The sequence below is a fragment of the Ambystoma mexicanum genome, chromosome 6p (assembly GCF_040938575.1).
Source record: "Ambystoma mexicanum isolate Mex_15411 chromosome 6p, UKY_AmexF1_1, whole genome shotgun sequence".
Lineage (NCBI taxonomy): Eukaryota > Metazoa > Chordata > Amphibia > Caudata > Ambystomatidae > Ambystoma > Ambystoma mexicanum.
Window position 1 is genome coordinate 786,399,394 of NC_090935.1, and position 18,345 is coordinate 786,417,738.

An 18,345-nucleotide genomic window follows, 5' to 3' on the forward strand; every position below is an offset into this window, starting at 1 on the left:
CCGTAATGTCACATACGACTTGTATATTACGTGACATTACAGTCAAGAGGCAGCGCCTGCACCTGCTACGGCGCTGCCGAACTCTCTGCCCTCGGCAATCGTCGCCACTAACCCAGACATGTGAACCCCTCCAGCCAGGAGCAGGGACCGGGGCAATTGCGCCCCTGGAGCAATTGCGCACCGGGCAGCTGCCCGCCTCACCCGGGCCAAGAACCGGGCCTGGGTGGCAGCAGTGGTGTGGAACTGCCCAAGTGTTCGCAATTTGGAATATTTCGGTAAATGCCGTTTTTTATTTTGCACACTTTTAATTCTCTCTTCATCCGTCTACAGTAACCTCAAACAAGCATTGGCAATGCCAACCGTTTGGGCTTTTGTGTAGGTAGGGGAAAGGCACTTGCCAGGCACAGCCATAGTAGTATTAACTGGCCATTGATTGTAGCAGGTGCAAAATGGTGCGAGTACCAGGGCCGAGGGCCGGGGCAAGGAATTTTGCCACCCTAGGCAAACTGTCAGATTGCCCCCCGCACTCCAGATTCTAACCGTTCTCAATCAACCGTCCTCCCACCAATCCCCGCCCCCCACAGCCTTGTGTTCACGAGATGTGTATTGCCCTGCAGGAGGGGGTGACTTCTAGGCCAGCATGCATAAAAAGAAATCAACAAACTAATGTGTGGCAGCTCAAAACAGCAGCTCCAGGTGCCCTGACAGATTTGGCACCATACCACGAAAACAAAAGAAACCAGCATTAGCAATGCCAATGGTTTGGGCCTTTTTGTAGACATGGGAAAGGCATTTGCCAGGCACTGCTGTAGTGGTATAAACTGGCCATTGATGGTAGCAGGTGCAAATGGTGCGGCTACCTGGGCATATAACTGCAGTGCCTGGCAAATGCCTAGTACCTATATACAAGTCAAAACTGTTGGCTTTGCCAAGGCTTGTTTTAACAGGACTTCATTGAAGGACACCATAGTGCTTATAAATTGAGTGGCTGTGGGCAGGCCTGGTAAGACAGTTTTATTATATCAGTAGCACGTACAGCGCAAATTAAGTGAATAACTCTCAGAAGACTCCTTTGAAAAAACATTTGCAGCCACTACAAGTACAAAATTGTATGGTAAGGCTTGACTAAAGCATGCTCAAAGTCATGGTATGGTATGCTAATGTTTATTTATAAAGCGCCTATACACAAGGCAAATGCTTCAAAGCGCTCAAGGAAGGTGGGAACATGGGGACAAAACAACAGTCGTTCAGAGCCCTTGAAATTCTGAGACGATAATAGTCTTCACAGGCAGAGTAAGTGCAAATAACACAATTAACAGTTGAGACACAGCAAATAGGCCTGCTGACGATTCTGCAGTTTTACCAAGTGTAATTAAGGGGGGTAGACAGGGGACAACAGACAGACAATCTTCAAACACGGTGCATTCGGATCGTGGAAGTGCACAGACCGTTCCAGGGGGGGTCCAAGTGCGCCCAGTCAGTGGATACTAGGATAAGTGCAGATAGAGCCACTCTCTTGGGTCCTTTCTCAAGTGCATTGAGGGTGGGGTGAGTGCAGGGAACTGAGGCAAGTGCAAGAGAGGACTGGTGGGGTGCCAGGGACCTGTGAGACTTTGAGGTACACCAGGCGGCCAGTCAGCAAGCTGTAGAGAAAAGGAGGGAGAGAGAAGGAAGAGGAGAAAAGGAAGGTCTTAAGGAGTTTCCGGAACTTAAGGAGATCAGGCTCAAGACAGAGGGTGGCAGGGGGCTATTCCAGAGGGACGCCCCTGCTGAGGATAAGTATCTCCATCCAAATCTCTGCTTGGAGAACCGGCTCATTCGCAGAAGGTTGGAGGTAGATGAGTGGAGGACTCGGGAGGGACAGTATTTAGGTAGGCAACGTTGCAGGTAGGTAGGTTCAAGGCTCCAGAAAGCCTTTTGGACAATGCAGAGGGTCTTCAACTTGATCCTTGCAGCCACAGGGAGCAAGTGAAGGGATTTCAGTGCCAGAGAGATGCAGTCGCTGGTCTTGAGGCCAAGGATAAGTCTTGCACTTCTGTTCTGGATGAGTTGCAGAGGGCGCAGGGCAGAAGCAGGGAGGTTGAGGAAGAGTCTGTTGCAGTAGTCCAACCTAGAGAGAACCAGGGCTCTGGAGACAGAGAGCCGCTGGAGGAAAGTGAGGTAGAGTACCTCTGGTGGTCGTCGCACTGCACTGCAGCATTCATACCATTGAGTTGACGATCGGATCGGTCAAGGGGGCACTTGTGGTGCTTGGTGACGTGCTAATGCACATTGCATAGGTGTCAGTGCTGCCACCATGCCCATTCACCCATCGTGGCCCTGACTCGGCCCCAAGTCCCAACCTTCACTGCGCCAACTGGTCTGCTGCTGCAGCCAGCCTTGCTGCAGACAGTAACTAACAACAGGACAGGTGCGATCACCAGGCAAGGCAGTAGTGTGGGGGTGTTAAAAAAAGCCTTTTGCAGCTCTAACATTTCCAACATATAGGCAAACGCCTAACCTTGCCTAGTGATAGCACCGGCCCTGCCAGGGCCTCTAATAGCTGTCCCTGACAAATGAGGTGTATGCTCGTTTCTTGGAAGGTAAGACGTTAAGCATAAGTGGGATGTACTTTTTTTACTGACTCCTTCATTTTTTGAATAAGAGGTGTTTCAAATGAATGTTGAAAACCAGGAAAGTGGGACTTTTTAAAACATGGAGACAACCATGGCTACAACATTTAGACGCGAGTGCTTCCATCAGTCCCAAACATCACTTGGGTGCAGATGAGCCTGGGTAACTGCTTTTTAACATTGTACACTACTTTACCAGAATTTCTGGTAAACTACAATGTTAAAAGCCGTTAACACTCTCCCCCCCCCCCCCCCCCCCCCAAGTCTGAAACCACACTTGATTGCATTATACTACAGCGAGGATTGCATTATACTTCAGCAGAACATCTGATGTGTCCACTGAAAGGTTTAAGATTAAGCTACATCCCTAACTCTATCTGGTTACCCAGAGGTAACATCTTAGCAAATGTCACTTGTGGCTGGCCAATCTACAGCAGCACTATTGTAAGTTTGAATTGTTGATGTTTTACTGAACTGTGGCACCACACACGTCTTGCTTGGTAGTTTTTAATCAGGAAACGTCTTTACTTCTCGTTTCCCTTGAATAGGGAACTTTTTTGGTGGTGGTGGTATTCCACCTTGCAGCTGTACCTTCTGTTTAGCAAGCATTTCATTCTCCCATCCTAGTTGTGTTGCTCTGCCTTTTGAGGGAGGGCTACTACAACCTGGATGATTATAGAGGGGTGGAGTAGGGGCAGTGATGTCCTACTGGAATGCAACTCGATGGCTTAAATCTCCTTCTTACTTGACTTTAGTATATGCAGTGCATGCTAGCCAATGTTTCGACTGTTTCCACTGTCCCCCCCCCCCCACGCGCGCTGTTGCACCAGGTGGGCGACTACATGCAAATTTGCAGTCATATAACTGCCAGTGATGTCACTTCATGTATGTGGGCCCCCAACCCTCCAAAGAGAAAATCATAAGTCGGCACCCCTGCACAGGATATAGTTTGGGAATGGCGTGCATGCCGAGGAATGGGGGGTGCAGTTTAGTGTTTTGCCCTGGGCTCCAAATGGACTAGAAACTGCCCTGTCAGTGGTGTGCAACATTTGAGCGTGCCTTTTGATGGCGTAAGGGAGCCACTGACTAATAACTCTCTAGGTGTCTTGCAATTTGCACGTTTCTCCACAGCACAGGCAGCCTCAGAAGCACTCACTCGGCTGTTAGCTGCCGCTGAGGGTGTACTCTGGCTACACTGGGCATGCCCGCTCTTCTGGAATTGGTGTCGGGCGTCCCTCTGTCGCCGCTTATGGATGAGCCGCCACTGCACACGAGGACAATTGAAATGTTATCTATATTTCTTTTTGTGGCTTAAAAAATAGCATAATGCATTTCTGGCCTCATGCTGACCATACAGCTGAGGCTAATGGTTCCTGTAGTCCGATCTGCAGCTGTCTCCTGTTCTAAATGATCCCCCGCTGCGAACAGTAAGTGGTTTTCTGTGGGTGCGCATGTTACTGGATTCCATCTGATTTCTCCACGCAAAGAAAAGGGGTGCTGCAAATCACCCGTTGGTCCTCTCTGGGTGCGCCGTTTCCTGCGTGCTTTTCTTGCTCGTGCAGTATGTGTGTATTGCCTCCAGTTGAGTTTGTGTGTTTACTGCCCCTTTCGCATTGAAATTCACCAGACCAGCTGTGTTTTTATCACCTTGTAATGTGTACTCATCTAATCTGTTTTGTAAATTCCCTTTCGCCCAAAAAACCAGGAGAAAACCGGGAAAGAAAACGTGGAGAAGCTTGGCGAGCGAGAAGACACGATTCCTCCAGAGTACAGGCTTGAAGAATTAAAAGTGAGGCTCCATTTTGTATGTTCATCTCCAAGCTCTGGTGGTGGACGACAGGGTTTTGGGTGAAAGTGTAGGCCAATCTTTTCTAATGGCTTTTAACAACTTTCTTTTTTGCTGCAAAAAGGCACTGCCCGATATTTCTTTTGGCTGAGTTTGGTTAATAGCGTAACATTAGGGAAGAAAATTAATGTACAATACATTTTTTGAAATATACTCGGGTATGTTTTTTTTTCTTTTTCTTACATCTCATGTAAAACATCTTCATGGCTAGATTTGGATGACTAAATACATCTGGAGAATGTAAATACCCTGCATGATGTATATATCTCAGCACTGGGGCTTTTGCCACCTTTAGTCATTCACAGACATGGGTGGGCCAAAGTCTTTGCCATGAGATGATGCAATATGCAAGGCACACCATATGCGGCTGAAACTAGTTATTAGAGAATCTAGTTTTCACACAAAGGCATTTAAAAGGCATTGAAAGTAACTCCCACAGGATAAAACCATATTCTCCCGCATCCAGCTGAGAATTGGAATGTAAGATCTTTAATGACACTTTAAAGTGTCCCATGTAAGTCTATTGCATGGGATGGAATTTTTCCGAAAAATGATTGCCTCTAAACCCCCATGACTCGACTGGGTTCAAATGGACCTAGAGGGTATATTGCAGAGTTTACCTGCTGATCAAAAAATAAATTTGCTCCGCTAAATCCAATTTTTTTCTCAAGCAGCAGCTTGAAGCAGGCTCTAATCCATTCGTCTCAGCAGCTTCACAGACACAGTTGTGAATAAGTCTTGACATTCTGAAAATGCTGTGGGTGGGAGAAGGCACCCCTGGAGCCCTGTTGCGAAGTCCTCTGTCAGATCGGCACAGTGGTGCATTCCCGCTGCGGTCGCTGGATATGGCGCATCTGCACCGGAATCTTCTGTGTATTCACACACATCTCTAGCTACCACACATTCTCAAAGTGTTTAACCTTGCACCCTGTGGGCGATAGTAAGGATTAGTGAGAATGTGTTTTGATGAATGTTCTCTTTAATGGCCCCTGTGAACATGCATACATTCGTTTACAAGGAGAAAATGTTGAACTCCCCAAAATATTGTGGATTATAGTTCTCACCAGGGTTACCTCATGCATTGTTGCGTGTGACACTGCATGGGGGCCAGATGGGCCCTACATCTGGTGGCGAGGGAATGTGTGCTTTCATTTGCGTTGCGTGTGATTTTGTATGTATGTGTTTGTTTGGTGATCCTGTGACTTGTTTCCACTTGGATATTTAGATGTTTGCATATGCACGCGGTATTGTCATTTTGCAATATATTCCTGGAACAATATTGTGTTTGTAGTCACTGTGGCATTTGAGTTAACTGGACCCAATTAATATACTGGTTCTTTATTATGACCAAAGGTTATCGTGGCAATGAGGGTCCCATGTTATTTGCTAATCTTTCTGAATTGAGAGTAGGAGAAAGTGTGGCCTTGTTTCATTTCAAATATGCTTATGGAAACTTCAGGAACACTTTACCGTATCTAACGCCTCACCAGAGATATGACAACCGGTTTTGCCACTTGATGCTGCTATTCCCCTCCTAAACTACCCCTTACAAACATATATGCTAGAAACATCTAACTTTACTTCTTCTAAGAGCACTTCACCGCTCATCTGGATTGTACTATTGGCCTTTGGGTTATAGAAGACAATAGCCTTATGCCCCAAACCATTCAGTCCCGAATATGATTACATTTCTCTACTAATACACTGTGCACCATAGTCCATGTCAGGAAGAATCGTCCAATCCTAAATGCAAGGCCTGACATTACATTTACAAACCTGAACAGGCTTTCCTGAAACTTTCATAGGTTCACTTAATGGCAGATATATTTGGGTTAATAATAGTTCAAAGGGGGGCAGCAGGGTAGACTAGGATATAGGGTAACATTATTCATTTATTCAAATGAACATCTACAAAAATGCATAGGAATGTGCACTTCCTCCCTAGCAAAAAGGTAGGTAAAATGTTGATGCATGCTTGTCTAACAGGAAATAGTGAGAGAAGCAAATAGGATTCCAATTGGATGAGCGGGACACTGGTCCCCAATGTTACATATAGGACCCAAGGTCGAAGAAGGGCCAAATGTTAAAGATAGAATCTCTTGCTTTCGAAAAACATGGGTGCCTTTATGAAGGTGATCTGAGGGCCGAGAACCGTGGGCAGGTCTTCTCAACAGTTTGTGTATACCGTCAGTAAACATTTTGGTTCCAGCAGCGGTGGAAAGCCAACTACAGTGGTTTCTGTGGTCCAGCCGGGGGAAGGGGGGGCCTTAGTTTCTTTTTTCCACGCACCCTGCTCGCATCAGGAACACCACTTCATTGAAGTTTACCGTTATGTGCCAGGCCAAATCAGTCAAAGACCTCTTGAGTTCAAGCCTTGCACCGACTTAGGACACCAAAGGATTTGTCTATATTCTTTGGCCGAGGCACATGAAACGCAGGACTGTGGCATGCCAGTCAATGCACCCTAAGGAGCTTCAGGAGCGGCCCGGAAAAATACCTTTTTTCTGCAAGGAAAAGGGATCTAGACAAACCCATTCAAGGTCACCCAGTGTGAAGGATTGTACTGAAGAGCTTTCCCCAGGCCGTAAGGACAAAAAGAAGAAAAGGCATTGCAAGAGGTCACACTCCACCAGACAGTTTCTCCATACATTATTCTCCTAAAAGAGAAGTTACAGATCCAGCAACTCCTCTGAGGAGAAGGCACAACTGGTACACTTCACAGCCCAATCCTCCACACTGGAGGAATCGGTGGCCTTTCTGGCTTACAATGCTAGAAGCCTTTGTAAATGCCCCCAGTGGCACGGTCGGGTTCCACTGTGCTCAGACGAGCAAGCCTAGACCCTACTAAGGTCCACGACTGTATGCCTGTGGGTTCGGCCGTAGTCCGTACAGATGAAGTACCATCATTATGCCATACCACTCCATCTTCTGAAGTCAGTCCTCCAGCGTTAGCTCCATCCTCCACTGCGCCAGCGAGGCACCTCTTGAATATGCCCCACTTACTTCATGTCAAAGATTGAGGGAATCTTTGATGAGGAGGGTGATCCCATCCCCTTTGGCCTCGAACATGTGTGCCACCGCAAGGTACGGGACTTCCCTGAAGAGTTCTGTGGGGAGGATGAGGATCTGTCAGAACTTGGCACCAATCTACAGGAGGCAAGTGGGCTGGACACGTCACCAGAACTGGAAATGCTTCCTATGCCACCTCCAGGGAGACCTCAGGCTTTTTTTCAACGCCTGATGGCTAAGGTGGTATTTGTCTTGGGGTTATCTACCCCTTTCACACCCAAAGTACAATTTGATTTGATGGACTTCTTGTTAGATGCCCCTGTCCTGGAATTGTGGGCAAAGCCTGCTTTAGTCCAAACTGTGAACATGGACTTGGTGAAAAACACAGATTGGCGCTTCGACCATCTCATATTTCCTTGCATGCCTCAACTGAGAGCCTGGTGGTTCAGGCTGCCACGACTAGTTGGAAGACCACATCCTTTCCCTCCTTATCCCTGGACGGACCGCGTAAGAGGCTAGATTCTTGAGGGAGAAAGGTTTTTAGCTTAGGCCATTAATATCGACTGTGCCACGGCAATACTTTCATTAGATCTCTGGCCCGTTGTAAAGTCTGGTGGGGGTATCTGTAGTTCTGCCCTCTACATGGCAGAGCAGAGGCACAGAGCACCGCAGCCAAGGTTCTTCATATGGTAGTTGTGGACGAGCAACCAAGGCTTAAATTCACAGGAGGTGATGCAGGAAGGTTCTTAAGTACAGTGAGTCCCCAAGCCCCCACAAAAGAATGTCCACACACTATTTTATGTGCTAAGGTTCAGGTATATATACACGTCAGGAAAGAAGACAACCTTTTTGTCAAGAATGCCTGTGCTTGCAGGGTTGTTACCAAGCCCACCGTGTCAATGTGGAGCATCCTCTGCATCTTGGAATCCTACGGTCTGGTACATAAGAATGTTCCTGGGGGCCTCAGAGCTCATTTGAGCCAATGCCTAGGCGACACCTCTGCTTTACAGAGTGGAGTCCTGGTTCTGGACATTTGCCAGACAACTTTGTGGTCCTTGCTGCACACATTACTGCTTGGATTCCCAATGGGGACAGGACTCTCGCTTTGGGTAGAGTGGTCCTTCAGAGTTTTCTGTTTTAGGTGGTGTCCTTTCTTTCCTCCAGGTCGATGTACTGCTTTGGGAGTCTATCATAGATAAGGAATCCGTGGGAAGAAAAAGCCAGGGGGAGAACAAATGACCTAGCTCTCGGTAATGTTCTTTCTGATGGATGTTCCTCCAGCAGATTCATCATCGCCTTCTCAACCTGCCCTTCTTTGCTGATAGCTACTACACCTTTCAGTTCTGCGGTCCCTCAGCATCGGAGTACTAGGGGAAATGGATGGAACTAATCTATACTGGCCCTGACGTTCTATCCAGCTCAGGACATGTGGAGGCATTGAGTGTAGCTGACACAGGGACGTACAGCTCCACCTGGTAGCAGAAAATGCTTCAGAAGAGCAGCTGCGCTCAGAGATGGATATCATAGATGAGGAATCCATGGGAGGAACATCCATCAGAAAGAACATTGTAGAAAGGTAAGTCATTTGTTCTTCTAGGTTTCGTGATGAGTTCTGAGTTGCCAGTTGAAGGAACAGCTCTGTAGAAGAGGTGTTAACCTTGGTATGAGATCCCTTCTTTCGTCCTTAATGAAAAAAGAGTTTGGAATAACACTTGGGCAGACTTTGATGCCACCAAGACACATTAATTTAATTAGTTGAAATGTTCACATATTCATAATTAAGGAATCGAGAAATGCTTCTGCAGAAAGAGCAAACGACTTCAAAGGAACAAACTATCCAAGCATGGCAAAAGCCGCAATCCAAGGATGTTGAACCATTGACCACTCGGAGGTTAAGTGATATTTTACTGGAAGCTCTTAGAGTATTGAAGAGGCCTCTTGGAGAAAGAGGGTGCTTAGCTGTCAAGTGGGCCTGGTACCTTTTTATGATTGCTTCATTTCTCTTGCCGCTAAATGCAACAATAACTGATCTGCGTACCACCTAACAAATTACGGGTGATGCATAGGAGACCAAATAATTTAATAAAGAAAGTGCTCACCACAAGCTAGTGGGGTGGTCCTTCTTGTCTCCTGGTGGAATAGTAATGCTACCTACTCTGCATCTTTAGAAACTGTTTGGTTCCTCCTCTTGCTTTCCTCATGGAATAATAGATTCCACGCATACTATGTTAGACAAGTCGTCTCCACTTCAGCTCTGAATTGTGCATTCGATTTTAAAATATTATCCTTCATTGGGTATCTTTGAGAAAGCTAAAAGGGGGTTGTGCTCCGTGCAGCGAGGATGTTTTGGCCAGCTCCAGTGGTACTGTCAAAGAGGTGCACAATTCCTTTCTGGCTAGACACGCCTCTTTTACAGATTCTCAGTTGCTACCGTAGGTAGCACCTCAGACTCACATATTCCCTCTGGGCTCTCTGAGGATCTAGGTTCCAAAACTAGAGAAGGTTTTAGCAAAGCAGTGCCACACTTTGTTTTATTCTTTTGCCAGGGGAACTATGGCCCAGCCTCTATAGGGCACCAGCTTAAAATATCTGCATCCATATACATCCCCATTAATAGGGATTGATGGCTAAATTGGGGCTTCTGTTGCATCAATCACATCAGTGGGACCTATGGCCAATACCATACTTCTATATGTAATCTCTAACACAGACTATGACATAGTGTATGACGAATCCCAGAGTATCGTCACTGCTTCCATGGGGAGAGCCACTTTCCATGAGACCAGGGAAGTGAGGCCGCCACCCATTAGTGGGTGGGTGGTACTCAGTGGGGGGATCTCATGGGAAGGGAAACCCCCTAAGGGACCAGTGATGACTATTATGGGAGAACACGAAATGCCCGCCACTCACCTGACCCTAGGCCCCCTTACTCCAACCTTAACAACAACCCCTTCCCTAATAGATGTATGAGTTATTGTCACCCTACCATTCCCCTATTAGGTACTGGGACGAGGAAGATTAGGAATTACCTAAATGAAGATCCCTTTCCCAGTTTTGTGAAGAAGAATTCCATTGACTCGCAAGAGAAGAACCGATCAGTACTGTGACGACGGAGAAGCATGAGGATCATCTTTGAGAACCATAAGGAACAGTCTAGTGGTTACTGGTTTCCGATAGGTCCAACTAGAGTAGAAATAGAGGAGGGAAACCAGAAAGTGTTGTGAGGTTCTCCCTGGAGGAGCAAGGAGCAGGAAGGCTGTGTTCTAATGAGAATGGGCTGTGGACCGGTTTGCCTACCAGAGAGAGAGGGGGAACCTTTGCAAGCTTGCGAAAGTACAGAGAGCTGGAAGAAGCTGGAGAGTTCCTTATTGGTGGAACCAAGGTCAAACCCTCCTACAAGGAACAGGGAAGCTGTGCTGTGTGAGAAGGGGTTGCAGACCAGATGGCCTACCAGAAGGACAAAGTACCACTGCAGAGCTGCTGCGGACCTGCCGCAGACCCTCTAACCTGTGAGAGACGCAGAACGGGAAAAGAGCCCCAAGGGCAGCCGCAAGAGACTGGTGAGCACCAAGAGAAGGGATGGAGGACCGTAATGGCTGTTGGGGACCCTGAGAGACATAGAGATGAGAAAGTAAGGGTCTGGGACCCATGTGTGATATTGAGAGGCAATACCTGGGACGTTAGTTCACCAGGTCTTCCACATTCCTAAAGAAGGGAAATACGGGTTTGGGGACCCACAGAGAGCCACCAAGAAGGCTCAAAGTATCCAGGGATTTGGCAGAAGGGTGCCCTGAGTAAGGAAAAGTTGAGGACTGCATGATCTGCTGCAAGTAGAGTAGCTGAACGACGACACATGCTGCGGAGCCGCAGACCAGAGAAACAGGTACGCGGAAGCAGCCCGAAGCCTGCTGAGAAGTCCTCGGTCAGAGAAGCGCACAAACACATTCCCTGAAGCCAGGTAAGTAAAAGGGGCAGACTAAGGGTCAAGGAGTGGGGTGTTGGCAAGAGGAGGCAGAAGCAGCCCAGAGCCTGCCGAGGGGTCTTGGTGGGGGGCGGGGGTCAGATAAGCCAGCGTACATGTTGCCTAAAGGCCGGGATGCAAAGGGGCAGACCAAGAGACAAGGAGTGGGGCGATGGCAAGACGAAGAGAACTGTGAGAGCCAAATATATAACAGTATTTGGCAGGTTAGTGAACCACGCCAGTTAAGGAGCGGAAAGAATGGTTTGGGACACCTACATGTTGTGAAAGGAAGAAACCAGTGTTACTGGAATAAGTGTTTGGCAAGAGAGTACACCAAACCTGTTAATGTAGAAAGGTGTTTGGGACCCTGACACGTTGTGAACATTTTTGGAAAAGTCCAGGGCAAGAGGATTGTCCCCCCCTTGGCATTTTGGACCTGTAAAGGTTAGGGGAACGGAATCATCCCCCTAAAATCAAGACTGGTGAGATATAGGTCTATACTGGAACTGATACAAAGCAGACTACCCTTAGAAGTCAAGTGAAAACCAATTGGAAGTTTATTTTTGTGCACCATTTGGAACTTTGATTTGGGAATTGAGAAAGAACTTTGTTATAAACTTTGAAGAAACATTCTCCTCTCACTTCAGTTTGAGTTTATTTATTGTTTGCTTGTTATGGCGCTTATACAAGGGGCCGTAAATAGGTTTTTTGTAGTGTAAGGGCCAGAAATAGGTGTTTGACACAACGGTGGACTTCTATTCATTTGACTTCCTAACAGACACATTAGTTCATTATTTCGAGGTAGAGAATAGCTTAGCCTTAGGGAAAGAGAGGTTTTTTCCCAACCCTATTTTCCTTAAATAAGTCTTTGGCAAGAAGCCTACTTACGACCTGTGTTGATCTTCTTATTTCTGCACCCTTACATGTGGCAGAACCTGAAAATGCAGGGGATAGTGGCATTGAAAACTCTAATATATACTCTCAACACTGCGTTTTTATATTTCGAGAAACAAAAATAGAGTTTTTACAGCGCACTTGTTACTAATGTTCATATTGTGTTTCCAAAAGGGTGACCACATTAATCAGACTTTGTTTACTTATAGGATAAAGATGGGAAGCCAATATTACCGAAGCCTGGAGTGAAACCAAAGGTTAGTAAATACATTTTTGTGAATGGATCTTGTAAATATTTGTATTCACAAAAAAACTGCGTTTGATGCCTTTTGAGTCCCTTTAAATTCCGGTCTGTACCAAGTCTTATTTGTATGTAGACTTTGGCTACCCAGTTTTGGAAATGGCCAGCAGAGGTTAGGCAATTCTCTAATGCCCATTGCTTGATGGCCAATGATGAGCACCAATTCCCGGTGATCCCTTGGGAATGCAGTACGCAATATTGCACTAGCCTAAAGCAAGAGTAGCACATTTGCTTCGGTCTGCCTGCTAAGCAAATGTGCTCTGCCGCCAGTGGCTGTTGATGGTGTAATCCACCGTCAGATTGTCTTATCGATGGAGGTGCAACCTGTATCATCAAAACCATGACCAGTCGCTGGGTATCTTATTGTTTGTGCTGATGGAGGCCTGCAGTGGAGTTCAATAGACATATCTCATCCTGGACTCTGACAATTAAGCAGTCACCCACAATCTTTGGGGTTTCAAGTGCCCCCAACACTTTCTTTTTTGGCGCAACTGAGTGGTCGATCCTCAATCAGTGTTCCCAGGGGGAGGGTGTTCTTGTTGACCAATTTCACTCTTTAGGGCTCAGGGCGGCCCCAGGGCCTCGGTCAAGATTCAAAGCTTGCATAAATGTAACAAAGTGCCCTTGGCAGCCGAAAAGCACTATGATAGTGGGAGCCCTATTGGGTGGGTATCTTGGGATGTACCCCCTCCTTCTGGGTCTCCTTGCTCGCTTCTTTATCCTAACAATTCATTGATTCCCCACAAGTGGATTCTTTTAACCTCGTCTCGTGGCTTCTAATCCTCACCCCTTCATCCTCTTACTCTCAACATCCTCCCTCCTCTCCATGTGTTGTTTCTTCTGGGTACTGTTTCCTCTCTGGCTTCCCTCCCTACTCTTTGTTCTTCCAGGCCTCCTTTCCAGTGAACTAAAACAATGTCACAGATGGCCTCAAGAACGCAACCAACCAATGCCTCATCTTTTCTATAAATCACCTTCACGCTCCAGTACAGTGTCCTTCCTCCTGCTGGTCTCTTAGTCTGCCACCACCAGCTCCTCTGACCTCACCCGAACAACCCACACCTTCCTGTTGTCTACGGTCCCTTATATCCTCCCTTCTCCTGCCTCCATTGGCTCTCCCATACAGGTTCACTGGGCCAAACCTTACCTATTTACCCTTCTGGTTGGTGCTACAAACGTCTATGTATATATAAGGTGGGGGGCTAAGCTTTGCCACCTTTCCTGTGTGCGAGTCTGCCGCAGTCCAACAATGGCGGCCCATTACGGTAAGCTTCCCAGTTTGTGTTTTCAGTCTATGTGGTATCACAGTTTTTGCTGTTGATTCGCTCCGAATTTGCACAGTGACAATTGTTTCTTTCTGGAGCTGATTGTAGCTTTCCGCATATTTGCGTACACTCATTGTAATCAGCTGGGCAGCATTGCATAGTGGTTCTTCTTTCTGGAGTTGAAAGCAGGGGGCGTTGGTACATAGTCCCATTCTGGAGGCTGCAATAGGTTTAAGTCTTGCTGGTCCATCGCTCCGCTGGCTGGGAATGATAGTTTTCTAAAGAAAGTAGAGAAAAACTGGCCTGCATCTTGTAGCTCAGGTAATGGGTGATCAAGAGTCTTAAGGACATTGCTCTTTTTTATGCTAAATCCCCTTTACCTGTGAGACCTCGAGCACTTTTTGCTGGACTCCGGGATCTTTTTGTCTGCTCTCCTAAATGAGAGGAGCCTTTTCCCCTCATTCATTCAAATACCCTGGAAATATGAGTGATTGTTAACAAAAGCGGGTTACCATAAGCAATCCATTCTTGCAGAATCATATGGTCCTAATGCCCAGGTCTACTGAGCACATGCAAATGTAAGGACTTATTTGCCGACAAATTGCAGACTACTGACATCCAAAGAACATTTTGCCAAAGAAGAAAAAAAAGATGTTCAGCTAACCTCTATCGTTACATTTGAATTGTTATTTTGATTTAATTAAATAATTCGGAAGTCCTCCTTCATTTCTGTCTTTTATTGGTCAAATTATTACTCACAAACGTATTTCTGTCTATTTCTTTCAAAGAGAGCACTCAATACCAGGCCTGAACCAGCCATTCCAACCCAATATTCCTACACCATCAGTTACATCCGTCAATCTAGCCATAGATCTCAGATAGTTATTTTACGAAGTGGGCATAGAGGTTATGGAGCTCTGCAAAAGATAGCAGCCATGCAGTGGGGCTTGTGGGGGTCTTAGTAGTATCTCTGAGTGACCAGTCACTCTCAACCCACCATCCCCATAAACACACAGGCCCTGTTATGAAAATGATCAGTCTTTCACAATTTAGCAGGTACCAAATTGTTGTAGGTCTGTTGATAAGGGGGGCCCGTGCCCAGCAAGGCACTGGCAGCATGGTAGGAACAGGAAACGTCTTTATTAAGCCCCAGCTTCAGGTACAGGGCACAGGAATACATTTAGACAACATCAGGTAAGTAACCTGGACCGCCATCCACCGGCATCCTCTCGGTCAACCCATCTTCTCAACTGACATTCACAGAACCATTCAGAACAGAACTTTCTCATACACAGCATTCCATGTCAGTCACTCTCAGCATTCCATGCATACATGGCAAGGTGCATGGAAAGGCGAGACACAACATATCTTCCCACTTTAACATCACAAGACACTCCCAGAAGCAACAGACATACATTCACACACAGCCCCACACATGTACATCTATCGGCTCCATATATCAGTTTTCATAACGCAACCAACACCAACTGCGCCCCTCTCTTTTTCTACTGAGTAAAAGAGGGACCCATCAACAGGAAAACCACCAATCCGCTAAACCAGGCCTCACTTATTTTCTACTGAGTAAGAAAGCGACTCTCACAGCTTACTCCAACAGTGCCCCTCTCTCTTTCTACTGAGTGGGGGAAAAACACCAAAAGCAAAAATCCACAACAATGTTCCTCTCATCTCCACAAACGCCTAACCCAACAACCTAGTCAGGCACACAACAACTGGGCAGATAAGCATGCAAAATCAGGAAGCCATCCACTCCACACACAGAGTACCAAAACAGAGATCAACCTCCTAAAACCACATTATTTATTTAAACTGCAACCAACAGGCCGCCACACCATAACATGAGTAACATAACTAACATGGCAGAGTACTACAAGTATTCGGGGTATCCAACACCCCTCCAGGCTGAGCACTCGAAGTACTCTGGATGTCTGCACCCCCCAATGCACCTGTGCAAGTGGAACACACATCACCCTCTAAATGGAGAACCAACAAACGACCACACATACCAAAACCACGCCAAGCAAACACCAACTTGTTAAACAGCATCACTGTCAAACTTGCTGCAAATAAAGAATTATTAAAATAGTAACAGATACAAAACACTAAAAATAGCAACATTTCCTTCTTTTCTAAAATGTGCTTGGTGTGCACTTCAAAACAATACATTTTTCTCTGAACTGAAATGTCCACAAAGAGTCCAACCTGTAAAAGAAAATGTTTTATCATAGCTAAAGTCAGTGCACCTAAAACGCAGCATTTTTTAACACAAGCGCGTTGTGTTTCTGCCTGCTGTGGCTATCACTTTGATAGCCACAGCAGGCAGACTCAAAGTGAAAGCCCGGGAGACTCAAAGTGAAAGCCGTGGCAGGCAGAAACACAACGCTGGTGTGTTTTGAAATGCTGCAGTGTTTCTCACTACGGTGGCTTTTGCGTGGCGCCTCCTGTGCTCCCCCAACCCGGAGGGAGTTCAGGAGACTCCAAGCGAAAGCTGCCGCAGTCAGAAATACAGCGTTGTTGTATTTGTAAATACTGAAGTATTTACAAATACAACAACGTTGCTATTCTGACTGCGGCAGCTTTCGCTTGGAGTCTCCTGGACTCCCTCAGGGTTGGGGGAGCCCAGGAGACTCCACGCAAAAAAGCTGCCGCAGTCAGAATAACAACGTTGTTGTATTTATGATTGCCGTGGTTTTCCAACCACAGCAATCACAAATACAACGTTGTATTTTTAATTGCTGCGCCTCTGCTTTTTGCCTTCATTTTACGTTTTCTGTACTTCTCTGGGCTTGGGGAGCACCGAAAACGTAAAATGAAAGTGAAGGCAGCCTTCACAGCTCTGCTCTGGCTGCAGTAAGCAAAATCTCCCAGTAGCGGGCTTTTGCTGCTTGTTTAGTGCTGCCAGGGCAGAGATGAGGAGGCTGCCTGAAATGGCAAAATGGATGCTCCCATGTAAACGCTTTGAGCCTTGTTTGCTCAAAGTGTTTACATAGAAACTTTCATTCAAAATATATTTAAATTATGGTTTAGACTATTGCCCATTGTTTTAGCCAATCATTTTTTGGAGCGCACTATTCCTTTAAGTAAAGGTCTTACCTGCAGAGTGGCTCCTGACTCATCTGCCCCATAGCAGATCTTTTGACAAAGCTAAACATAATTAGTTGGCCCCCCCAGGGCAATGACTTGCAGTGGCATCCTTTAGTGTTGCCTAAATCTCTTAAAAGAAGTCCTGGATGTGATGTCTAAGAGGGTGTCTACTTGCGCGTCTCGTTGAGTGTTGATAACTTGCCACCAGTGCAAGGAGTGCACTGCCTTGTGTAACAAAAGTTACTTCAGTCTACTAATGTCATTGATGTCTCCAAAAAACTCCTGAAAACAATCCAGGGAATCTCTCTGATGGCCATAGCAATGATGAGAGGCTCAGTCGGTGTCTGTAGTGTTACAGAGATTTATCCTTTTTATGCTTCATCCCTTCTCCTAGTGAGACTCCCAGCACGTGTTGGTGGACTTTTTTCTTTACCTATCCTGAATGAGTGGAACTTTTTTCCACTCATTCATTCTTATGGGATCTGTCTTTTGGAACTCTGTTCTATGTTTTACCTTTTAAACTGGTGTCTACTTTCCTCCATATCTCTATTAAGGCATTCGTGTTTAACTTTTGCAGCACACAGCTCCTTATGGGCAGTGTTGATGGGAACCCTTTGGGTTCTCCTTTGAGATTCTTTCTTTATCCTTACTAACTACAGTTCTTAAGGATCGAGGGATACTTTGTATCCCTCCTAAAACGTTATACCCTGAGAGGTTAGCACACCCCACCTTATGTGGAGTGCTAAGGGGATAGCTAGTATCCTCCTTCTCCCTGCTCCTGTGACTTTTTAGTCACATAGACAACCCTCTAGTTATGGCTACTGGCAGTGGACGTGTTCTACCAACTATTGTGCTATTTTTTACTGCAGACTGTATTCACAGTCTCGGTTGTGCACAATAGGGTCACCTATGTAGTAACATGGTGGCTCCTTTCTTTTTTCACCATTTCTAACTTGGTTGCCCTTCGTTAGCCCTGCCTGCTTCGATCATTCTGGGAGGGGGAGGTCTGTGTGTGTCTGGGCAGGCAGGAAGTGGGGGAGGAGTTTTTCACTCCCCTGCCCTTTGTCTACCCGAGTGCCTTAATGGAACCAGTGCTCACTGGGTGCTGGCTGTCCTGCTTGGACAGCCATCCGCCCCTTCCTGTAAACTGCTGAGAGATATTGCAGAGGAGTGTGTGCTGAAACTGAATAAAAGGTGAGGTTCCTGAGGTGAAAGGCAAGTCGGTCACTGGAACTTGAAGTAACTGAAGAAGATGACCGGAGGCGGCTGCAGACCCTTTGCAACACGGTGAAGCAACCATGGAGGTCCTGACCCCGTTTTCTATGCGAAAGAGGAGCTCCAAAGAAGCTGACTCC

The 18,345-nt window shown here is 46.4% G+C and overlaps 1 protein-coding gene across 13 annotated transcripts in view; it reads left to right on the forward strand.

Moving 5' to 3' along the window:
• The window catches only part of CAST (calpastatin), a 757,786-nt gene that overhangs the window by 558,171 nt on the left and 181,270 nt on the right, over positions 1 to 18,345 (forward strand). For all 13 annotated transcript variants that reach the window (XM_069627659.1, XM_069627661.1, XM_069627656.1 and 10 more), the window contains 2 exons: positions 4,318 to 4,401; positions 12,532 to 12,579. In XM_069627659.1, the coding sequence (XP_069483760.1) occupies positions 4,318 to 4,401; positions 12,532 to 12,579 (132 nt within the window). The remainder of the gene's footprint in view (positions 1 to 4,317; positions 4,402 to 12,531; positions 12,580 to 18,345) is intronic.